The 26065-nt window shown below is 39.4% G+C and overlaps 1 protein-coding gene and 1 pseudogene across 9 annotated transcripts in view; one reads left to right on the top strand and one right to left on the bottom strand.

The window, feature by feature from the left end:
- Window positions 1-26065, top strand: part of LOC133548841 (uncharacterized) — an 88821-nt pseudogene that overhangs the window by 37078 nt on the left and 25678 nt on the right.
- LOC133549401 (protein enabled homolog) overlaps window positions 1-26065 on the bottom strand; it is a 170580-nt gene that overhangs the window by 122953 nt on the left and 21562 nt on the right. Inside the window, exon 3 of one of the 9 annotated variants that reach the window (XM_061894776.1) lies at window positions 14423-14824. The exons of 6 other annotated variants lie outside the window; for them this stretch is intronic. In XM_061894776.1, the coding sequence (XP_061750760.1) occupies window positions 14607-14824 (218 nt within the window). In that variant the 3' untranslated portion in view covers window positions 14423-14606. Of the gene's footprint in view, window positions 1-14422; window positions 14825-15264; window positions 16895-26065 lie in introns of those variants that run through there. 2 more of the 9 variants (XM_061894777.1, XR_009806071.1) reach the window with 2 other exon arrangements.

Raw genomic sequence — 26065 nt, 5'->3', positions numbered from 1 at the left:
AAACGTCGCAGAATGACGACGCGTATGATGACGCGTGTTTGTGACGTTATTGGTTGGAGGGGACATTTTAGCCCAGCACCACTTACGGCTAAAAGTAGTCGCTTTTCACCGCATAATTACACAGTATTTTGGACATCTGTGTTGCTGAATCTTTTGCAATGTGTTCAATTAATAATGGAGAAGTCAAAGTAGAAAGGTGGAGGTGGGAAGCTTTTAGCCTTTAGCCACACAAGCACATGGTGTTTCCTTGTTTAAAATTCCCGGAGGTGAAGCTTTACTATGGATCAGAGCGGTCAAGCGAACATGGATCACGACTACATGTCGAGCGGCAGTTTTCGGTGAGAAAATGGTGGAAATAAGTCGCCTCTTACCGGAGATCAGCGGAGCTTCTGTCGTGCTGCAGCTGCCGTGACATCTCTCAGAGACTCTGGCGTCAACACACCCGTGGACACACCCCTCCGACTATCAGGTACTATTTAATCTCACTAAAACACTGGCAACACAATAGAAAGATAAGAGATTTCACAGAATTATCCTAGTAAATGTGTCTAAAAACATCTGAATCGCTGCCAATGCAATCGCCTTTTTTTTTTTTCCTAGTCTGTCACTCTAAATTTCCTCATCCACAAATCTTTCCTCCTCGCTCAAATTCATGGGGAAATTGTCGCTTTCTCTGTCCGAATAGCTCTTGCTGCTGGAGGCTCACATTATGAACAATGTGAGGAGCCCTACAACAAGTGACGTCACGCGCACATCGTCTGCTACTTCCGGTAAAGGCAAGGCTTTTTTATTAGCAACCAAAAGTTGCAAACTTTATCGTCAATGTTCTCTACTAAATCCTTTCAGCAAAAATATGGCAATATCGCGAAATGATCAAGTATGACACATAGAATGGACCTGCTATCCCCGTTTAAATAAGAAAATCTCATTTCAGTTGGCCTTTAAGGTACAGTAAAAGCTTGTAGAGTCAAAATAAGTTGCATGATTAATCTAAGTGTTTACATATTGCAACATTATGTTGTGATTAAGTACATGAGTTAAGTAGTTAATTTTGACAGCTATAGATTTATTGTATTGTATGTTTTTTTCTGTATTTGTGTTGGGACCCCCTTGAAAATGTGATGCTGCTTTTGAAGCGGCTATCTTTAATACATTGAAGTTAAAACGCCATACAAGCATGTCCAATATTTTTAACCAGAATGTGCTAGATTCAGTTATCAAAATTCTTAGGAAAGGGTCAAATGGTTGTTTTTACACAAATGTTAAGGGATGAATATATTGTGTTACCTTATAGCGATGACAAATTTGAATATATTCTTCTACTTTTTTTCTTCTTAATAAAAATCCAGTTTTTAAATTGTAATATCATGAATGGAAAATATTTCGCATCAATTTCTGCCAACACGTTCTTGAGTTATTTCCAGCCAGGCGATATGTATAGAAAACATACAAATTTACACAAAGTCAACATGACCACATTAGCAATAATCTAGCCTATGTTTTTATTGCATTTAACCCGAATGTGCGGTTCAAATAATATCAGTGAAACCATTTAATTTTAATTGTACATCAACATCCTCGTGCAAAGCGTGGGAGGTGCACTAGTTTTCATTGTTTCTCACTTATTATAGCCTGCTCCCAGCTGCCCAAGCTGTGAGGGCCTGGATCACGTCCAGCTCGGGTTCTGATCTGGGGCCCTCTTTTGTGATTTTTGACGAGCTGCTGTCCTAGAGCCATGTTGGAATGCAAGAGCAGCGGTTGGAGGTGCAGAAGGAAGCGACCTCACCGTGTGAAGAGAGTCGTAGCACTGGGCAAGAGTAACACAACGAGGTTGGTAGGATTATAAATAAATCGTATCCAGGTTTTAGTGGTGAAGACGAGGCAAATATGAGAGATGAGTAGTAGTGCCAACAGTGTGGAAGTAAATTGTGCTCTTTCCCAACATTTCCACAAAGCTAACTAATAAGATTATGCTTACTTCTTAAACATTTAGCTTTTCACATTCCATGTAGGGTCCTGATCAAGGTTAGATTTGTTGCATACATGCTTTGTAACAAGTTACAGTTCGAAACATGTTTACACTTGCATAATTCAACATGTCTGAAAAGGAGAAAAAAGCCTAAATGCTATTGTTCTCAAACAGGGAAAGAAAATAATTTGCAGCAACAAATACAAATGAATAAAAAGGGAAAAATGAACAAATGGTTAACAAATACATAAAGGATATATGAATAAATACATGCATGTGGAAAAACACTGACAACAACATTAATATATCCATTAATTGAAGTCATTGATTAAAGAGTGATAGGTCTAAATCCATTTTGACTGACAACTGTAAGATTTGTTTGTGAAATTATTTGTGTTTACTTTTTAAATGTGGCTTGAGAATAGGATGTTTTAATTCAAAACATTTTAGTGAAAATGGAGCTGAACAATAATCCTGAAACGCAATTGAATATAAACATTGAATTACACACTAGCCTTTTAGTCTGTATGTGATTTGTTGTTTAATTGGTATGCTTCCTGTTTTTGAGTATGCAAATGTTTACATTTACCAAAGCGAACAAGAGTAAAAAAAGAAAAATGACTGAACAGAGAAATAAAATACTGAAAATCGTAAAAGCCGACATTTCAATGGTGATACTTTATTTTTATTTGTATTAATGTAGCCACAGTAAAATGTGACTAAAATATTTCTGGAACAGTAAAACCTTATCAATGGCCAAAGTTGCAAAAAATTGTTTTATTGTTCTTAATCGGTACAATCAATCAATTTTCTTTGGCGCTTGTTATCATCAGGGATGCGGGGAAGCCGGAGCCTATCCTAGCTGTCTTCGGGTGAGATGCCGGGTACATTCTGGGGCGTTCGCTAGTCCATCACAAGGGTAAAAAAAAAAAAAATGTACTTTGATTTTTCGGCTTCCACTTTGTTTTATATGGTGTGCAGAAAAAGTGTCAATAAGTGAGCTGTTGACAGATACTCGTGATTGACCTTCTTGGAGGCCTGTGTGCATGTGGGTCATCGTGTAGCGCAAAACAACTACAAAACACCAAGACCCTGCCACAGGCACAAAACCTGACAGGAGAGACAAAGCCAATGTCACTTAAACAGGAAGCAAGGAGTACCCAGTACAAACATTGCTAACTGAGTCTCATTGTGAAACCAAATACGACCCGGGAGGAGAATTCAATTTGAATGGGGCCATATGGGCTCTGCTTTGGGAGCTTGTGTTGGTAAAACTTTCTCTCCATCCGTGTATATAAATTATAACACACACGGTGAAAAACATGTTAGCATAGTGAGGTTCAAAAAGTCTCACCTAATAAACAGGAGATTTATTTTGTTAAATTCTAAACGTGAATTCATGTTCAATAATCAATAGGTATACTGTTGCCGGTGGGAAAATTAGCATGGTAAATGAACATTAGTTCGCAGATGGTTTGTGATGGCCATCGCCGTGGCTGCTAACAAACAATTGATTAAGTTGTAAAGTCTCATTGCCCAGCTGTTATTCAGGCTGTTTACCATAAATAAAAGAGGGGGAGTAGGGAAAGAATCCAGATGCTTTGAGTGCGGCAGAAAAGCAATCTGTCATTGTTCTCAACTAACACTGATGGATGCTGCTTTGAATGGGGATTGGTTTTAGTTAAACATGACAAAGTGAGGGATGACACAGCGCTGGTCACAAAGGTCTGGAGGTCCGGCAACGCCTCAGTGGTTGCTTTTTTTCAGCCAGGGCAATATAATGTTCACGAATCAGCTGCCAATAATGAAGGAATGGTGTTGAGGCTTTGCTCTGCAATGTAGTGTTTAGAAATGGAAGATTGAACAAACCCTCAACACAACCAAGACTTAGGTGTTAGTTCATTATGTGTAAAGCATATGTAAAGAATTCACTACTTGTGGACAAATGCAAAACACTGGTTGGCTCCAGTGGGGTCATGTAATTCCTCACATTTGATTAATGAGAGACTTGCTTGAACTGTGATGCCTTGGGCAAACTGTTAAAATGAGAGCAAACTAATTTTGGCAGAAACTGACTAGTTGTCAAAGTTGAATCAAATCGCTCAAGTGAGTCTTAATGCAGAGCGTAAAATAATTGCTTAGAAAGACAGTCGTGTACCAGCTTTATTTCTAAATTTAAACACATCATAAATGAAAAAGTATTGAGGGGTCGTATGTAATTTATAAAGGTTAAAACACAGACACATAGCGTACATTTTAGGATTGTAAAACAATGCCAAAAAAGGGTGCCGTTAAGGCTTTCATTGTACAAGAAAGGGAGGTGGTAAAATCTTTTGACTTCAAACTTGACTTTAACTTGTCCTCGATTTCCTTCTTTTTCGTGAACAGAAATTGGTGTTACAGCAGTATATGTTCTCAATAAAAAAATTAAATATAAGCGCTGGAAAAGCCCTTCTACGGAAAATATATTTTAAAAAGGGACTGTTGCCCGGAATCAAGGGTAAAAATGTAGCACGGAGGACCATTTTAATCTAAACGTCGGGAGGACTCACCATTCATTGTCAAATATGTCAAACTCACGTCACTGTGAAACATGAACTCCTCACATCCTGTTTTCTGCTTACTTTACTACACGACAACTTCCAATAACACTTACGAAACAAGATTCTACAAACACATACATCAAACTACTGTAAACTTTTGGTTTAGCACCATTCACTCTGGTATTTGGACCAAACCTTATTATTCGTTGTAACATTTTTTTCGAACAAGTGTCGAGAACTAACAATATGACTCCCTCTGGCGAGTCAATTCCATGTCAATTTCTCAATTACATTTGAACTTTTTTGATTTATGGCGTAACCAAATTTAATTACCATCAGAAAGGATAGACCGCCTGCTCTGCAACACACATTTTGTTTGTACAAAACCCATTACATAAATCAATAGTTTTGATCAGGTCCCCCTATGACAGGGCTTTTAAATTAATTTCTGTCACGCCCCCTTAGGAAGAAGAAAACATCTCACCCCCCACTCTCCTCCTCAACTATAAACGGTATACTTTACCTATAAAACACCTCTGTATAACATTGTATACCGTATTTTTTGGAGTATAATTCGCTCTGGAGTATAAATCGCACCTGCCGAAAACGCATTATAAAGAATGAAAAACATATATAAGTCGCACTGGAGTATAAGTCGCATTTTTGGGGGAAATTTATTTGATAAAACCCAACACCAAGAATAGACATTTGAAAGGCAATTTGAAATAAATAAAGAATAGTGATCAACAGGCTGAATAAGTGTACGTTATATGACGCATAAATAACCAACTGAGAAGGTGCATGGTATGTTAACGTAACATATTATGGTAAGAGTCATTCAAATAACTATAACATATAGAACATGCTATACGTTTACCAAACAATCTGTCATTCCTAATTGCTAAATCCGATGAAATCTTATACGTCTAGTCTTTTACGGGAATAATCTAAATAATATTATTCGATATTTTACGGTGATGAGTTAATAATTTCACACATAAGTCGCTCCTGAGTATAAGTCGCACCCCCAGCCAAACTATGAAAAAAACTGCGACTTATAGACCGAAAAATACAGTACTTGTTAATAATAAAGAAAAAAATATATATTGATTTACAAAATTTACTGTAACTTTATTACCAGTGTTTAGTCTGTAACAGAAAACATTTTACATGCATCAATTTGGCTGAAATAAAAATTAATCAATTTAACCAAAACATATTATTTTGACAGACTTGGATCATTTCATACAAAAAAAAGCTTATTAAATTAAGGAATTCAAGATTAATGGCTACAATGAACACGTATAGTAGTGCACAGTTTTTTGAAGCAGGGTTTAAAACATGATAATGCATGATACTGATAAAACATGTTACACGGGGTCACACACACGCCCCCCACACCCGGCAATATTACAATTAATTGCTCCATATACATCTTAAAACTCAAAAATTAAGATGTCACAATGATGTATTAAATAGTTAGAATTAAAAATATCAATTTTCATAATAGGTATGTTTTGAAAAAGAAATACCTACATATACTTTTGTAATATGCCATTAATGACAAATGCAAGATAATCTATGAAGTTGTGAATAAGTGTACAGAACTACAAACCCTGTTTCCATATGAGTTGGGAAATTGTGTTAGATGTAAATATAAACGGAATACAATGATTTGCAAATCATGTTCAACCCATATTCAGTTGAATATGCTACAAAGACAACATATTTGATGTTCAAACTGATAAATATTTTTTTTTTGCAAATAATCATTAACTTTAGAATTTAATGCCATCAACACGTGACAAAGAAGTTGGGAAAGGTGGCAATAAATACTGATAAAGTTGAGGAATGCTCATCAAACACTTATTTTGAACATCCCACAGGTGTGCAGGCTAATTGGGAACAGGTGGGTGCCATGATTGGGTATAAAAGCAGCTTCCATGAAATGCTAAGTAATTCACAAACAAGGATGGGGTGAGGGTCACCACTTTGTAAGCAAATTGTAGAAAAGTTTTAGAACATTTCTCAACGAGCTATTGCAAGGAATTGAGGGATTTTACCATCTACGGTCCATAAAATCATCAAAAAGTTCAGAGAATCTGGAGAAATCACTGCACGTAAGCGATGATATTACGGAATTTTGATCACTCATCAAAAACCGACATCAGTGTGTAAAGGATATCACCACATGGCCTCAGGAACACTTCATAAAACCACTGTCAGTAACTACAGTTGGTCGCTACATCTGTAAGTGCAAGTGAAAACTCTACAATGCAAAGCCAAACCCATTTATCAACAATATCCTGAAAAGCCGCCGGCTTGGCCGGGCCCGAGCTCACCTAAGATGGACTGATGCAAAGTGGAAAGGTGTTCTGTGGTCTGACGAGTCTACATTTCAAATTACATTTGGAAACTGACGACGTGGTGTCCTCCGGAACAAAGAGGAAAATAACCATCCGGATTGTTATAGGCACAAAGTTCAAAAGCCAGCATCTGTGATGGTATGGGGGTGTATTAGTGCCCAATGCATGGGTAACTTACACATCTGTGAAGGCACCATTAATGCTTAATGGTCCATACAGGTTTTGGAGCAACATGTTGTCACCCAAGCAACGTTATCATGGACTGCTTATTTCAGCAAGACGATGCCAAGCCACGTGTTACAACAGCGTGGTTTCGTAGTAAAAGACTGCGGGTACTTTCCTGGCCCGCCCGCAGTCCAGACATGTCTCCCATCGAAAATTTGTGGCGCATTATGAAGCGTAAAATATGACAGCAAGACTTGTCTTGTCTCGATTAGTGTAACGTATTATTTTCTCCCCATATATAGCATAAAACGATTACAGTTGGTACAAAATGCTGATGCTAGACTTTTGACAAGAACAAGAAAGTTTGATCAGTTTGAAAGTTTGAAAGCTCCAGACTATAATTGATAGCTGTGGTCTCACACAAATAATAAATGAACCCACGCATCGCAACGGTAATACGATAGACCTAGTGCTTGTCAGGGGTATCACCGCTTCCAAAGTTACGATACTCCCGTATACTAAAGTATTGTCCGATCATTACCTTATAAAATTCGAGGTTCAGACGCATGTTCGTCAAACTAATAATAATAATAACTGCTATAGCAGCCGCAACATTAATACGGCCACAACGACAACTCTTGCTGACCTACTGCCCTCGGTAATGGCACCATTCCCAAAGTATGTGGGCTCTATTGATAACCTCACTAACAACTTTAACGACGCCCTGCGCGAAACCATTGATAACATAGCACCGCTAAAGTTAAAAAAGGCTCCAAAAAAGCGCACCCCGTGGTTTACAGAAGAAACTAGAGCTCAGAAATTATTATGCAGAAAGCTGGAACGCAAATGGCGCACGACTAAACTTGAGGTGCACCATCAAGCATTTAGTGATGGTTTAATAACTTATAAACGCATGCTTACCTTAGCTAAAGCTAATTATTACTCAAATCTCATCCACCGTAATAAAAACGATCCTAAATTTTTGTTTAGTACGGTAGCATCGCTTACCCAACAAGGGACTCCTTCCAGTAGCTCCACCCACTCAGCTGATGACTTTATGCAATTCTTTAGTAAGAAAATTGAAGTCATTAGAAAGGAGATTAAAGACAATGCGTCCCAGCTACAACGGGGTTCTATTAACACTGACACGATTGTATATACGGCGGATACTGCCCTCCAAAATAGTTTCTCTCGTTTTGAGGAAATAACATTAGAGGAATTGTTACAACGTGTAAATGGAATAAAACAAACAACATGTTTACTTGACCCTCTTCCTGGGAAACTGATCAAGGAGCTCTTTGTATTATTAGGTCCATCAGTGCTAAATATTATAAACTTATCACTTTCCTCGGGCACTGTTCCCCTAGCATTCAAAAAAGCGGTTATTCATCCTCTTCTTAAAAGACCTAACCTCGATCCTGACCTCATGGTAAACTACCGACCGGTGTCTCACCTTCCCTTTATTTCAAAAATCCTCGAAAAAATTGTTGCGGAGCAGTTAAATGAACACTTAGCGTCTAACAATCTATGTGAAACCTTTCAATCCGGTTTCAGGGCTAATCACTCGACGGAGACAGCCCTCGCAAAAATGACTAATGATCTATTGCTAACGATGGATTCTGATGCGTCATCTATGTTGCTGCTCCTCGATCTTAGCGCTGCTTTCGATACCGTCGATCATAATATTTTATTAGAACGTATCAAAACACGAATTGGTATGTCAGACTTAGCCCTGTCTTGGTTTAACTCTTATCTTACTGATAGAATGCAGTGTGTCTCCCATAACAATGTGACCTCGGACTACGTTAAGGTAACGTGTGGAGTTCCCCAGGGTTCGGTCCTTGGCCCTGCACTCTTCAGCATCTACATGCTGCCGCTAGGTGACATCATACGCAAATACGGTGTTAGCTTTCACTGTTATGCTGATGACACCCAACTCTACATGCCCCTAAAGCTGACCAACACGCCGGATTGTAGTCAGCTGGAGGCGTGTCTTAATGAAATTAAACAATGGATGTCCGCTAACTTTTTGCAACTCAATGCCAAAAAAACGGAAATGCTGATTATCGGTCCTGCTAGACACCGAACTCTATTTAATAATACAACTCTAACATTTGACAACCAAACAATTAAACAAGGCGACACGGTAAAGAATCTGGGTATTATCTTCGACCCAACTCTCTCCTTTGAGGCACACATTAAAAGCGTTACTAAAACGGCCTTCTTTCATCTCCGTAATATCGCTAAAATTCGCTCCATTCTGTCCACTAAGGACGCTGAGATCATTATCCATGCGTTTGTTACGTCTCGCCTCGACTACTGTAACGTATTATTTTCGGGTCTCCCCATGTCTAGCATTAAAAAATTACAGTTGGTACAAAATGCGGCTGCTAGACTTTTGACAAGAACAAGAAAGTTTGATCACATTACGCCTGTACTGGCTCACCTGCACTGGCTTCCTGTGCACTTAAGATGTGACTTTAAGGTTTTACTACTTACGTATAAAATACTACACGGTCTAGCTCCATCCTATCTTGCCGATTGTATTGTACCATATGTCCCGGCAAGAAATCTGCGTTCAAAGGATTCCGGCTTGTTAGTGATTCCCAAAGCCCAAAAAAAGTCTGCGGGCTATAGAGCGTTTTCCGTTCGGGCTCCAGTACTCTGGAATGCCCTCCCGGTAACAGTTCGAGATGCCACCTCAGTAGAAGCATTTAAGTCTCACCTTAAAACTCATTTGTATACTGTAGCCTTTAAATAGACTCCCTTTTTAGACCAGTTGATCTGCTGTTTCTTTTCTTTTTCTTCTATGTCCCACTCTCCCCTGTGGAGGGGGTCCGGTCCGATCCGGTGGCCATGTACTGCTTGCCTGTGTATCGGCTGGGGACATCTCTGCGCTGCTGATCCGCCTCGACATCTCTGCGCTGCTGATCCGCCTCCGCTTGGGATGGTTTCCTGCTGGCTCCGCTGTGAACGGGACTCTCGCTGCTGAGTTGGAACCTCTTTGGACTGGACTCTCGCGACTGTGTTGGATCCATTGTGGATTGAACTTTCACAGTATCATGTTAGACCCGCTCGACATCCATTGCTTTCCTCCTCTCTAAGGTTCTCATAATCATTATTGTCACAGACGTCCCACTGGATCATTATTGTCACCGATGTCCCACTGGGTGTGAGTTTTCCTTGCCCTTATGTGGGCCTACCGAGGATGTCGTGGTGGTTTGTGCAGCCCTTTGAGACACTAGTGATTTAGGGCTATATAAGTAAACATTGATTGATTGATTGATTGATCATATTACGCCTATACTGGCTCACCTGCACTGGCTTCCTGTGCACTTAAGATGTAACTTTAAGGTTTTACTACTTACGTATAAAATACTACACGGTCTAGCTCCATCCTATCTTGCCGATTGTATTGTACTATATGTCCCGGCAAGAAATCTGCGCTCAAAAGACTCCGGCTTATTAGTGATTCCTAAAGCCCCAAAAATGTCTACGGGCTATAGAGCGTTTTCCGTTCTGGCTCCAGTACCCTGGAATGCCCTCCCGGTAACAGTTTGAGATGCTACCTCAGTAGAAGCATTTAAGGCTCACCTTAAAACTCATTTGTATACTCTAGCCTTTAAATACACCTCCTTTTTAGACCAGTAGATCTGCCGCTTCTTTTCTTTTTCTTCTCTGTCCCCCCCTCCCTTGCGGAGGGGGTCCGGTCCGATGACCATGAATGAAGTACTGGCTGTCCAGAGTCGGGACCCAGGATGGACCGCTCGCCTGTGTATCGGTTGGGGACATCTCTACGATGCTGATCCGACTCCGCTTGGGATGGTTTCCTGTGGACAAGACTCTCGCTGCTGTCTTGGATCCGCTTTGAAATGAACTCTCGCGGCTGTGTTGGAGCCACTATGGATTGAACTTTCACAGTATCATGTTAGACCCGCTCGACATCCATTGCTTTCGGTCCCCTAATTAGTTTCCTCAGTTCCCAAACATTTATTGAGTGTTGATAAAAGAAAATGTGATTTAACACAGTGGTGAACATGCCCTTTCCCAACTACTTTGGCATGTGTTTCAGCCATAAAAATCTAAATTATTTGCAAAAAAAAATAAAGTTTATGAGTTTGAACATCAAATATCTTGTCTTTGTAGTGCATTCAATTGAATATGGGTTGAAAAGGATTCGCAAATCATTGTATTCCGTTTATATTTACATCTGACACAATTTCCCAACTCATATGGAAACGGGGTTTTTAGACATAGGGATGCACAGAAGAGGGAAGTAAGGCAGCGCTGAAACAGATAGTAAAAGTTGTAGTATAGTGTTTACTATACAATTTTTAAGGGTGGTAGGCTGACAAATACATTTGGATGACCACATATAGATTTGGCACTACTGATTTCCCGCCGCACATTATAATGAGACTGTGTCTAACCATAAAGCAGGTGACGGTATACATTGTAACTCTGCTCTTTACTAGAATGGGTATCATGTCAGTGTGCACAAAAAAAATAAAAAAATAAATACAAATAAATTGATCCACATCCGAATCGCAATTTTTATAATCCTAATTCTAAATCGGTTCATAATATAAACATTTTTTTTTTTTTTTTAACATTTTTTCTATAACAATTTTTAAAGGCACGTTTTCTTGGCAGACTCCATCCAACCTGAAAGAGCTTTTAACTTGTAACCCATTTTGAAAGACCGAGAACTGATTTTGAATGAAATTGACACCCCAGGAATCAGATTGCCCACAAAATTACACTCCTAATACTGGTCACATTTGAACCGATACGGTACCAATTCCCAGAAACTGTACCAAGTTTTGGTACTATTTGTGTGTTAATAAATAAAAATAGCTTTTGGTAGTGAAAAAAATAAAATAAGAAAAAGCCAATGTTTAAAAACTTGCTGACTATGGTAACTACTGTCCGGTTGTTACGTCTCGTTTTATTATCACATTTTTTAGTATGTAGCTATGACATTTGCAAGCCCAAGACGTTAGATGGCAGTAGTGTATAGTTTATGGTGTGTTTTGTTTTTGTTGCGCCCAATAAAGTGTTAATAGGGTAAGTGCTGCTGGATTATATGCCAAGTGCCAAAGTGTGAAGAAACGGCTGAGTATTCAACCAGGCGGGACGACACATGCAACCCAGGTACCGATACATGGCACCGTTGGATTTTACGTGAATCGGTGCCCAGTAGCACGGGCAAATTGGGTCAGTACCAAAAAAGTAACAAATTCGATACCCATCCGTACTCTTTTTTTTTTTTTTTTTTTTTTTTTGTTCTATCCAGCTATTCAGGCAAATCATATTGTTGATGTAAATGCCCATATTTGCCGTACAGATTTACTTTATAAAAAATAAGTGTGGGAATTTTTCTCTTGTTTCCTTATTTGTATTTGACTTTATTAAATGTATTTATATTATTATTTGCTGCAGCCAAACGGGAGCAGGAAGAGATAGAAAGAGAAAAAAAAAAATGATGTGGACATTGCGGGGATAAGACAGAGAGACACCTACACAACAATAACATCAGCATTTACAATATATACAAATATGACGCGAAAAGTGATAAAGAATCAGTTAGTGAAGTAAATATTAAAAAAACACACAAATGACAATGAGCATTATTAAACTACAAATGGAGCAATACAAATACCAATAGAAATAACACTATTGATAATAAATAATATTTACTTCTACTAAACCTGTTTCCATTTGAGTTGGGAAATTGTGCTAGAGGTAAAAAAAACTGAATACAATGATTTGCAAATCCTTTTCAACCCAGATTCAATTGAATGCACTACAAAGACAAGTTGTTTGATGTTCAAAGTCATAAACACATTTTTTTTTATTCTTTATCACTTTTCTTATATTTCATATGTCGAATTTCAGGGCTGCAACATGTGCCAACGTAGTTGGGAAAGGGCATGTTCACCACTGTGTTACATCACCTTTTCTTTTCACAACACTCAAACGTTTGGGAACTGAGGAAACTAATTGTTGAAGCTTTGAAAGTGTAATTCTTTACCATTCTTGTTTTATGTAGAGCTTCAGTCGTTCAACAGTCACGGGTCTCCGCTGTCGTATTTTACGCTTCATAATGCGCAACCCATTTTCGATGGGAGACAGGTCTGGACTGCAGGCGTACAGGAAAGTACCCGCACTTTTTTTTACAAAGCCACGCTGTTGTAACACATGCTGAAAGTGGCTTGGCATTGTCTTGCTGAAATAAGCAGGGGCGTCCATTAAAAAGACAGCCCTTAGATGGCAGCATATGTATGTTGTTCCAAAACCTGTATGTACCTTTCAGCATTAATGGTGCCTTCACAGATGTGTAAGTTACCCATGCTTTGGGCACTAATGCACCCCCATACCATCATAGATGCTGGTGTGAACGACTCTTGCCGTCGTCGCTCGGGTTCCATGGACCACCCAGGAAGGACATCGCTTTAGCAGGTTTGACTCTTTTTATTTTTTCCAAATAAACTTGTCTGCAGCTCGGATCGCTTTTCAGCTCCTCCCTCCACTGCTCGCTCATGGTCCGCTCTTTCAGCCGCCGTCGCCGTTGTCCTCGTCTATGGCTCTCTGTTGCTGTCGCTTCTCATGCACTGCTGCAACCTCTCCAACTCCTTCTGACCCGATCTCTCTTCCTTCTCCCCTTTTTTGCAGCGTAAGGAGAAATGTTAATCATTTCCCGGTGTGTAAGCCACTCACCTGAATTAGATTGCGGCGGTGTCGCTCCCGGCATGCCCCGCCTCTCCGCTCCGCCGCATTCTCTGGCTCCTTGCCGCCATCTTGGGCATGGCTTCAGCGTGCCCTGCCCTGCCGTAAGCTCCGCCTCTCCACAGTCATCAATCGCCACACACAAGCCGGGTGATCCTACCCCCACTTTTTTTCCCGGGAACGTGAAGTGAAGACCGCCATGAACACCGGTGCCGCCAGTCTTGTTCTTTGTCGCCTGTTCTATTTCCGCCGCTGGTGAAGTCAGCCACAACCATTTATTTGTCTTTTCCCTCATCCTTTTCATCATCTTCTTCTTCTTCAACTTCTTCATCTTCAACTTTTTCTTCAACATAAAATTCTTCTTCTTCATCATCATAAACTTCTTTATCGTAAACTTCATCAACATAAATATGTTCTTCTTCGTCTTTTTCTTCAGCTGCACGCTTCCCCGGCTGTGCATTTGTCTCCTCAGCAGGGGGCACTTCATCTGCACTGCCGTCTCCCTTCTGGTGCTCCTCCGCTACTTCTTTGGGGGGGGGCACCTCATCTGCACTGCCGTCTCCCTTCTGGTGCTCCTCCGCTACTTCTTTGGGGGGGGGGGGGGGGGGGGGGGGGGGGGGGCACTCGCCGCCTCCCCCCACCTTGTCCGCCAGCGTCTGCAGGAGTCGGCAATTTTGACGGCTGCTTGCTGCCAGCTGCGTGAGAGCGTCCACGAGAGCCCACAGGGGATCATCCTCCCCCGCCTCCGGTGGTCCAGCCAGGTTGGGCGCCAAATGTGAACGACTCTTGCCGTCGTCGCTCAGGTTCCATGGACCACCCAGGAAGGACATCGCTTTAGGTGGTTTGACTATTTTTATTTTTTCCAAATAAACTTGTCTGCAGCTCGGATCGCTTTTCAGTTTCTTCCTCCACTTCTCGCTCACGGTCCGCTCTTTCAGCCCTTGTCGTCGTCGTCGTCGTCGTCGTCCTCGTCTGTGGCTGTCGGTTGCTCTCGCTTCTCATGCGCTGCTGCAAGCTCTCCAACTCCTTCTGCTCCAATCTCTCCTTCTCTGCTTTTATGCAGCGTAAGGAGAAATGTTAATCATTTCCTGGTGTGTGAGCCACGCACCTGAATTAGATTGCGGCTGCGTCGCTCCCAGCACGCCCCGCCTCTCCGGAGCGATTTATAATCCGAAAAATATGGTATATGCAAAAAAAAAAAAGAAAAAAAAAATGTTTATCAGTTTGAACATCAAATATGTTGTCTTTGTAGAATATTCAACTGAATGTGGGTTGAAAATGATTTGCAAATCATTGTGTTCCGTTTATATTTAAATCTACCACAATTTCCCAACTCACATGGAAACAGGGTTTGTATTATCAACAACACAATTGTTTTAAATACAATACATACACACACACACACACACACACACACACATATATATATATATATATATATATATATATATATATAGTGATCATTTGAAATACAAAAAAGATAAATGGAGAGGAAGAAAGAGACGCAAACTGTATTAACTTTGTAAATTGTTATAGTAAATAAAGGTTAAGCTTTGCCAGTGTGCCGCGTGTTATGCAGTCTCCCCGAGGGGGAACAACCTTATTATATTTGATGAAACATGATTATATAAGTTCCCATCCATATTCTTTACAGATGTCAAACACACTTGGCCTTCAAGATAATTATACGGAGGAGAAGCGACCAATCTAGTGAATTGAATTCTGGTAAACATGATATAAAAGCACGTATCGGTCAACTGACCGGGTACTGCCGTGGGACCCTCCCCCATCCAAGAGCACTCACCTCTGGCTGTGTCTTATTGGCTACCCTATCCTATATTAAAAAAATGACCAAAAGAAGTGATAGAAGAAAGTTAGGTAATTTATAACTAATTTGTTTTAAAGTTCCTTTTTTACTCTCTGACACACAATACACTATTATTCCTTTGTTTAACAGCTTCCATTATAATTACATGCAATTGCATCATAGTCAATCATACAATTTAGTCCATGACATGACAATGACTTTGCACCTAAAACACGTAACAAATCATGCTTATGGCATACCAGTACACATCTTCTAGTAGACATAGTGATTAACAACTTACAAACAATAAAATATGTAATATTTACAACGGTTTTGTAAAAACCCTGCCACAGATTGCTTTGTACAAATAAAATATCAGAGATCCAGAAGACAAAATGTCAGATCGACACGTTATTTGTGATGTTGCTGTTATTTCTTTAATGTGAGTCCATGTGGCCAGACTGCTCATTCTTGGCTGCAGCACGGCTAAAGCAAACTGTCGATACTCGGCATCAGAACACACAACTCCCTCTTGGAAAAGGGGGGGGGGGGGAGAGAGATATAAAAACAGTGGAGGAGTTTTAGCATTCATCCCACAGATGGGAAGACTCAAGAGGAAACACCAGAAAGCCATTAACTAACCACAGTATTATGGTGATCTACTTGCTAGGATGGGATACCGACCGCTAATGAACTTTGGAAACCTCAGTACTGGCCACCTATCAGACGGCACATATACATGAAGTGAGGACAGGAAACACGCATTGGGAGGCCTTGCTGAAAGACCTCGATCTTGTACAAAACAGCATGACAAATCAGTCCTTGATTCCCAAACCGAGGGAAAAGGTTACTCGCACCCTCTGGGATTACATTCACATCATCTCAGACACCCATACACATTTAAACCAAACTAGTCAACCCCCCTCCCAACCTATGAAAATCACACATCTCCTAATTAAGAGTGAGTCAGTAGGTTTTCTGTGTGTCTGTGGTTATGCTTGCAACACTAGTGTTTGGAGTGTGAAAACAGATCTGATGGACTGGTGCCCCTCAGCTCCCCCTGATCAGGCTACAGCAGGTATCCCCCCATGATTGACAGCCCACAGGTCAGCCGTCCATCTCTCAGTCAGTTAGGAGGTGGGCGGTAAAGAGATTTGGAATGCCTGGGACCCTGATTGCTTTATTGCTCGCCTGTCAGAACCATTGTATAGCTCTGTATTATTAGGGCTTGCCATCTCTCACTGTCTGGAAGGTGTCGCGTCTCGTCTCTGCATAAAGAATCACCCACTCCATTCAAAATCCCTTTTCTTTTAGGCTGAAAAGGAAGAAAGCACAGATTTGTCCATGGAAGCTTCTGTATTAGTTCGTCAGATAATGCTACACGCATGTCTCGGGGGGGATGGTTTGGTGGAGCACGCATGCAGAAGATTTGCCATCCCATTTGACAAAATATCAGGTGATACCAACAATAGCCTTTATTACATTGGGATTACTATGATGTCTCTGATTATGTATCTAATCATTAAAGATAGTTTTATACATCAGTGGAAGGCTTTCTATAAAAAATGTCAGCTAGTGTCTTGATTCTGTGTTGAATTTTCATGTTGTTCTTCACTTATTCCATATTCTCTACGTTAAGGGGTGCATTCACATTAACCATGTGTGTTGCGGTTAGAAAAACCTTTTCCACTGAGTCTGGTTTGTCGGGTAAAGTGGGAACCAGGACTGAGATATGCTTGGAAACTGTATCACAGTAAAAGCGTTATATTTCAGGCGATATCGATAGTTGATTATGAAAAAAATAAATGTAAACATTATTGTAAATGTAACGGTCCTCTGATTAGAATTCCCTCAGCTATCCTATGAAGGCAAATGACGACACAGCTTGGTAAACAAGATTCTAAAATCACAACTTCTTAAAAATAAGCTGCAAGACAAGGAATTATATAAGAAATGCTTAATAATAAAACAAAACATTGCAAACTGTGAAAATGTCAACACAGAGACCTGAGAAAAAATATTTCCTACAGGTTTAGTGCTCGCTGCACTCAAGGGTGCGCGCGGATAAGGTTTTGCCTTGGTCTGACTACGGTCCATTTAAAAAAAAAAATCAAAAAAAATCTGCCACACTGTCAGGGTGACTTTTCCTTTTTTATCTAAAATGTATTCTCTCTGTGGAACACTCACTTTAAGTTTCTCTTTCCACTTAATGGAGCGATTCAACCGAGAGACAAGACAGCGCAACCAAACTTGATAGTTGATACACTTACTTGTTTGGCTGTTAGTTGTCACTCCCACTGATCAACAATAACTTCCTGCGTTGCTTAGTTACAGAGTGCCTTTGTTCATGCAACCAACTTTGTTTTTCCACTACCTGTTTTTTTCCACGAAGAATAAAAACATTTTTCACGCATGTCATATCAAAGATGGTCAATGTAGCATCTATAAAGAACCAGGAGACAGCAATTTGGTTGTAATATTTCAGCTATGTAACAAAAGCTGCCGAAATGAGACCTTACTTTAAGCATGTTTTTACTGCACATCCTTTGGGACCATGGACAAAATTGCAATGTAAATACTAAGTTAACCGCATCAAAGTAAATATCAAGTAAAAAAAATGTCTGTCACTTTTGTTGCAAACCTGAATATCAAACTTCAAGTGTGAACGCACCCTCAACGTCTTTACTTTCTTGGGGTGGATATTTGTCAAAATATCCTCAACTACATATAAAGCACTATCCAGCATAGAATTGAGTGAAAATATCCTAAAGTTGCTATAACACAAAAGTTTTAAGCAAAGGTATCAACCACCTGTGACCCTATTGAAGATGAGCATTCCATAGGAAAAAAAATCATCCATTCTGAAAAGGACATATTTCATTCATTAATTGTACTGGAAGAAAGAGCATAGTAGAAAAGATACAATGGTCCAGCAAACAATTCCTTGCCGCAAATCCCTTGTGGATTTTTTCCTTCATGTTATTCTCTTGGCCGAGATGACAGACTGCAAAGTTGTCAAAAGTCATCAGACCAGTTCCTACCCAATCCCCCTGAGCCCAGGTGATGGTCAGGTCACATCCCCAAATGCTTGTGGTGGTCCAGGCCACGACAGATACAAGCCCACTGGGGTGTCATGTCACTGTCTCAATGGAAACGTGGCAACAAGCACAGACTCACACCTTTACGGTCAGACATATCTCAGAGGACAGGTTCTCTCGGCACAGACGGGGGTTGCGATCACTCCCACCCAAAAAGCCATGACCGTGTCTTGTTGACTTTTCTTTCAATGCCACTGTGAGCCTCACACTCTGTGTCCTGGCAGTGCTACCCCTTGTGAAGCCTGCTGGGACATGTGGTGAGATGTTAGATTAGACCTGAAAGTTTGGACTAAGCCTGCAGTGGGGCTACACTCCATGAAGACTGGCCAGTCATGTAATAATTACCGGTATTAATGATAAATGACATTTAGTATTGCCATTTCAAACTAAAATTATTGTAAAGCCGTGATTGATAACCGTATTTTGATAACCTCACGATTATACTGCTCATTTCTTGGGGAACCAAGCTAGCACGCTAATCGCTCACTAGCTAGCATACATGCTGAAATGAATACACAACACTTTAACATCTTTCTTCATTACAAATGTCACACCCAAAACTAAACTTGTAATAAACACATTGACATCGGATTAACTAAGCTACCGGTATTCAATTTTGCAAATAGAATTGCAGGTTATGCCCTCTTACGCTGATAGCTTTGAAGAACCATTATAAAATCTTTGTTGGCTGTGCATTAAGACTACAAGAACTAATCGAATAATTTGTTTACAAAAAAGCTTTGAAAGAACAAATTGACAGAATATGGACCGCATGGCGTGCTTAGAACTTTGAAATATGAGGACGTAGTTTCTACAAGGCCGCCACAATACAGTAGTGAAGGGATTCATATGGCCCCTTCCCTGGGTGGACCTCTCGCGAGACGAAAAGTGGGATAAATCATTAAATGCAGTCTGCTGTAAATTATGAAAAGGGCCAATCTACATAGCAACTGACACTGTGGTCAAAGTTTGCATTGCCATGAAATACATTTCACAATATTTAAAAATCTGACATCAGGCCGCTAAAGTGGATAGTCCAACCCCCCCCAATTCGTCACATTTCATGTGTCAGGTAAACCTCAACAAATGGGGCAATTTGTTAGGAGAGTTCACATAAAAACAGTGGTATATGGGTGCCATGATCTGTGTGGCAGCAAACAGAGAGATCCCCCCCACACACGTTAAATGTCAAGTGAAATAATTTATAGGGCTGGGCGATATAGCCTAAAACTATAACACAATATACGTTTTTATATTGATCGCAATTGATAATTATTGATACTTTTCATGGACATATTTAAGCCTGCCAATAAATACAGTAAATACATTTCCAACTTACCAAGGGTGCTAATTATCAGTTGAGAGAGTGTCTGGTAGCAAAATGGGATAAGTGCGGCTAGGTAGTAAAATAATTTAAGTATATTTGAAGGCCGTTGCAGATTCGAGACACTAGTTGGCAGAAATGTATAAGCTATTGAACATACACAGAGGAGTTTGGGAAGCTACTCATTAAACCGCTCAGCCTGCATTAAAACCAATAAAACTAAAGGAAAGCTTCTGTTAATGAGTTGATACATCAAGATATCACCGTTTTTCTCCTCACTCCATGCAATAAATCCACAGCAATGCAGAAAGATGGCCCCACCACACTCGTGTTTTGAAAATAGCATTTGTGTGTGTGCTCCTTTAAGAATGGCTGTGTGCGGGTGAGTGACGTCAGTGAGTGAGCAGAAGAGTGAGAAGAACATGCGGTAGCTTGCAGCAGTAGTGGCGACTGGCGAACGTGTCCGGTTGTATCCAATTGTGTCCAGTAGAAATAAGATTAAAGGCGACCTAATTGTCAATAATCGCCGGCCTTGTCATTCCGACCCAAAAGCTGTGCTTAGCAGTCCATTGTCGGGTTAAGTGAAGGGTGTTACTCCTGACAAAATCATCGGCCCTGGAGGGAACGTCTCTCCTGGGCTCGTCCACTAGGACTGGGAACCCGAACAGCAGGAAAGTTGTAACACTCCTTAGTTGATACGGTTACGTGATTGGCTGTTAGCATGTCCTTCCCATTGCTCAGTGACACTTCCTGTATCGTGTTTTTTGGGTTCCCAAAGCAAAAGTGATTTACTGAAACAAATTTTGCTTTATAAATTTCTGGTTCTTCCAACTCAAAAACAAATATATATTGAATATTTTATTGGACGCATGTTATATTGACATCGATTGTGTCTATTGTGATACGCATTTATTTTGTATTATCGGCCAAACCTTAGTTGGTGATGTACTTTCATTAGACAAAAAGAATAAAAGGTTAAGGCAAGTAGAAAATATTTAATTACTTCAGCTATTTTCCCTAAAATACACATTGAGGGTATCAAGTTTGTTTTATTGAAATACTCGAGTAATCGAACTAGAGAGATTATTCAATTACTTAAATAATTATAAATTAATTATTAACACTATCAGTGAAGAATACAACACGAAACACTAAAACAAGTGGCTTTTCTAACAGTGTGTCTATTTATTTTAGCTGTTTAAAAATAACTTGATCCAAAGATGTTACTTTGTGTTTAAGTGCTTTTTGGGCACATTCAACAATACCGTGATGAATATAATCAAAGTGACAATTTGGGTCACAATATCCGTAATATCAAATGTTTATATTGTTACATCCCTAAAAAAATGGAACCCTCAGGCTTAGCTTTAAAGGCCTACTGAAACCCACTACTACCGACCACGCAGTCTGATAGTTTATATATGAATGATGAAATATTAACATTGCAACACATGGCAATACGGCCGGTTTAGTTTACTAAATTACAATTGTAAATTTCCCGCGGAGTTTCTTGTTGAAAACGTCGCGGAATAATGACGCGTGTTTTTGACGTCTCGGGTTGGAGGGGACATATTAGCCCAGCACCACACACAGCTAAAAGTCGTCTCTTTTCATCGCATAATTACACAGTAATTTGGACATCTGTGTTGCTGAATCTTTTGCAATTTGTTCAATTAATAATGGAGACTATAAAGAATAACGCTGTAGGTGGAAAGCAGTGGATTGCAGCTGTCTTTAGCACCAAAACACAACCTGTGTTTCTTTGTTTGTTGTGAAGCTTTAACACAGAGTGGTCAAGCGAACATGTTTCTCTACGTCAACCAGCAAGTTTTTAAATGGGAAAATTGTGATATTAAGTCGGCTCTTACCGGAGACTTCAGTGGATTATGCGACTTCCTACTGCAGCTCAAAAAGGAACCTGTGATCTTGGCTCCTCCAATGGCTTCTCGGAGAGACACTGGCTTCCACCGCAGGCATCCGACTTTCAGGTATGACTTTACAATCTCACTAAAACTAGGGGTGTAACGGTACGTGCACTTGTAATGAACCGTTTCGGTACGAGGGTCTCGGTTCGGTTTGGAGGTGTACCGACCGACACGAACATATTAAGTAGCACACCGCACGTTGGGTAAACAATACACACCGAGGCACCATGAATTGATTTACGTGGACCCCGACTTAAACAAGTTGAAAAACTTATTAGGGTGTTACCATTTAGTGGTCAAGTGTACGGAATATGTACTGTACAATCTACTTATAAAAGTTTCAATCAATCAAAAAAAAAACAACACACGGTATGCTAGCAACGACTGGTAGATAGACTGACCACACCTCCTCTTTTCACGGGATATTTCCTCTTTGCGGAGCTGTTCAGGTGAAGTTTCTTAAATGCCTCGAATGTCCGGCATTTTAAGTTAGAAATGCGGTTATTTTCCATGTACATTCAGGGTTAAGAAGGGGTTAAAAACAAAAAAAAAAAGTGGTGAGCGCAGCAGCATTCGTGAGGGAGGGGCAGAGACAGAGGGAGCAAGAGCGTTATGATAAACGCGCATGCGTCGATCGCCAGGCTCTGCTTTTTACCCATAGATTTATCATATTTAATTTTTTATTACCTATAGCAGGGGTGTCAAAAGTGTGCCCCGGAGGCCATTTGCGGACCACAGCTAATGTTTTAAAGGCCCACGGTACATTCTAAAAATACTATTAAAATAAACAAAAACATAAACAAAAGTTGAATAAAAAAGCTTAAAGGCTAGATGTAAATTTGAAAAAGTTGCAACGTTGACTAATAAAACAAAGCTGTCTTTTTTTTCCTTTTAAACTGTCATTGCTCAAAACATAATATTGAATCAAAATCAATGTTATTATGAATTGCTGACCTATCCAAGTTTCCGATTACTTCACATCAAATATTCCACGAAGAAAAATATTTTTGGTGGAATATTTAGCAAATTTGTTGAATAAATCAAAAAATGTATATTTTGTGGTTTTCTTACTGTACCGAAAATGAACCGAACCGTGACCTCTGAACCAAGGTCATTGCTCAAAACATAATATTGAATCAAAATCAATGTTATTATGAATTGTTGACCTATCCAAGTTTCCGATTACTTCACATGAAAGATTCCACTAAGAAAAATAATTTTGGTGGAATATTTAGCAAATTTGTTGAATAAATAATCAAAAAATGTATATTTTGTGGTTTTCTTACTGTACCGAAAATGAACCGAACCGTGACCTCTGAACCGAGGTACGTACCGAACCGAAATTTTTGTGTACCGTTACACCCCTAACTAAAACACTATTAAAATAAGCAGATAAGGGATCTTCCAGAATTATCCGAGTAAATGTGTCTAATTACATCTGAAACGGTCCCACTGCCGCCGCCTGGAGCTGTCGCGTTTTTTTTTTTTTTTTTTTGTGCTTCAGTCTAACTTTCGTCATCCACAAATATTTCATCCTCGCTCAAATTAATGGGGAAATTGTCGCTTTCTCGGACCGAATAGCTCTTGCTGCTGGAGTCTCACATTATAAACAGTGTGAGGATGTGAGGAGTTTTACAACCCGTGACGTCACGGGCACATCGTCTGCTACTTCCGGTAAAGGCAAGGCTTTTTTATTAGCAACCAAAAGTTGCAAACTTTATCGTCGATGTTCTCTACTAAATCATGTCAGCAAAAATATGGCAATATCGCGAAATGATCAAGTATGACACATAGAATGGGCCTGCTATCCCCGTTTAAATAAGAAAATCTAATTTCAGTAGCCCTTTAATAACAAAGTGTAATGCAAAGGTGATTTGGTAGGAACTGTAATTATTGAGGTGTAATAGGATTTGTGACAACATGAATGGGCTATTAAATGTTGTATACATCTTATGTTAGTAAACATAAAGATTTCTTATTTTGCAATAATTACTTCTGATTATGTTTCAGTGTTAATGTAAGAAAGCAACGATAACCTCAATATTCTTCTCGCCCAGAGCAGTCTTACTGGAAGCCATATTGATTTTGTTAGTCTGAGAGTCCTTGCTGTGCCTGGCCTTTACCTCAGGGACAAATCTAATTGTTTATCTCTGGACAGACTTCTGCTGTTACTCCCTTCTGTCTCGTTATGTGCCAAGATTTGTCAAGTCAAGTCTCTCCACACTCTCAAATCTCACTTTACAGCATGTCATTCGGCAGCGACGCTACAGATGGCTTACTTATCAGCAGACCCTCCCACATGGATTTTTATGAACATGACAGTGCTAAAAGCACTTTTGGAAACATTTTTTGACAGAAAAAGTTTCTCACAGAAGACTTAAATCATATTTACAAAATAACATCAAATTAATAGGATGATTAGGATTTGCCATAGTAAAAGGTTGCTCCAATTAATGCTCAAAATATCAAAATCAAACCAATATTAAAGTCAATGTGTGCATTTGAAAAAACACTTTTGCTATGAAGAAGTGGAATAAAATTGCCAAGCTCTCCTTAAAACAGACAAAATGTATAGGTGTGATTTATTTATAAATTGTATAATTGATTACTATTGAAATCAATTGAGGGTTGAGTTGAGTTTGTGTTTATTTTGAACATGCAAGCATAAAACATGGTACATCACAATTTTCAGTTTCTCTTTAACATGTTCAAAAAGGAGTAGGAAGAAGCAGAGCTTATTCAATCCTACCCCTTTTCTTTTACATAACAGTTGCTGAAACTTGTGTTCACTTCCTGTTCTCAATTTATTCACAATATACTCTATATGTAATCACAATAGAAATAAATAAATACATAAATAATACCCTGTGAAGTAAGTTACATTTCATATGGTGAGATGAGCAAGATCATTTTGAAAATGAATGGATGGATTAAACAAATTCAGAATGTTTTTCATGGTTCTTCTTCTTTGTACTTTGTAAACACTTTAAGTTTGAAGAGTTTCTTGAAGTGGATCATGTTAGTACATTGTTTGATTGCTTTGCTTGATCCATTCCATAATCTAATTCCACATACAGATATACCAAAGGTCTTAAGTGTTTTACGCGCATACAAATGTTTTAAATTAAATTTTTTTCTAAGATTATAGTTATCCTCTTTTTTTGAAAATAATTGTCGTATATTCTTGGGTAGCAGGTTATAGTTTGCTTTGTGTATAATTTTAACTGTTTGCAAATTCACTATGTCGGGGAATTTCAGTATTTTTGATTAAATAAATAACGTGTTTGTATGTTGTCTGTATTCAATATTATGTATTATTCTAACTGATCTTTTTTGTAACACCGTTAATGAATGAAGTAAACTTTTGTAGTTATTTCCCCTTTTTCTACACAAACCATCCATCCATCCATCCATCCATCTATTTTCTACCGCTTGACCCTTTTGGAGTCGCGGGGGGTCGCTGGAGCATATATCTCAGCTGCATTCGGGCAGAAAGCGGCGTAAACCTTTTACAAGTCACCACATCATCAGAGGGCCAACACAGATAGACAGACAACATTCACACTCACACACTAGGGCCAATTCAGTGTTGCCAATCAACCTATCCCCAGGTGAATGTCTTTGGAGGTGTGAGGAACCCGGAGTACCCGGAGAGAACCCACGCACTCACGGGGAGAACATGCAAACTCCACACAGAAAGATCCTGAGTCCCGGATTTTACCCCATTTTTTTCATTTGTTGATTTTTTTCTGTTATTATTTGTATTATCCTTTGTGTGTTCTCTCCTGAACAAAACGCTGTTGTATCATCCGCAAATAATACTAACTTTAAATCATTTGTAACTTTACAAATGTCATTTATATAGAGATTGAATCATTTTGGTCCTAATATTGATCACTGAGGTACACCACAGGATATATTTAGCACTGTAGATGTGTTCAACAAGCTTCACGTTTCCTGTTCTTTAAATAAATTGTTATCCAATTTAAGACAAACCCGCTGATGCCATATCGTTCTAATATTTGGATTAAAATATTGTGATTAATTGTGTCAAATGCTTTAGTTAGATCCATAAACACTGCTACCACACATGTTTTACTATGTATTGCATTGGTAATTTCTTATGTCATTTCAACAAC

This window comes from Nerophis ophidion, linkage group LG03 (assembly GCF_033978795.1).
Source record: "Nerophis ophidion isolate RoL-2023_Sa linkage group LG03, RoL_Noph_v1.0, whole genome shotgun sequence".
Taxonomy (NCBI): Eukaryota; Metazoa; Chordata; class Actinopteri; order Syngnathiformes; family Syngnathidae; genus Nerophis; species Nerophis ophidion.
The sequence above is the reverse complement of the archived record's forward strand: the minus strand, read 5'-3'. Positions and strand labels throughout refer to the sequence as shown.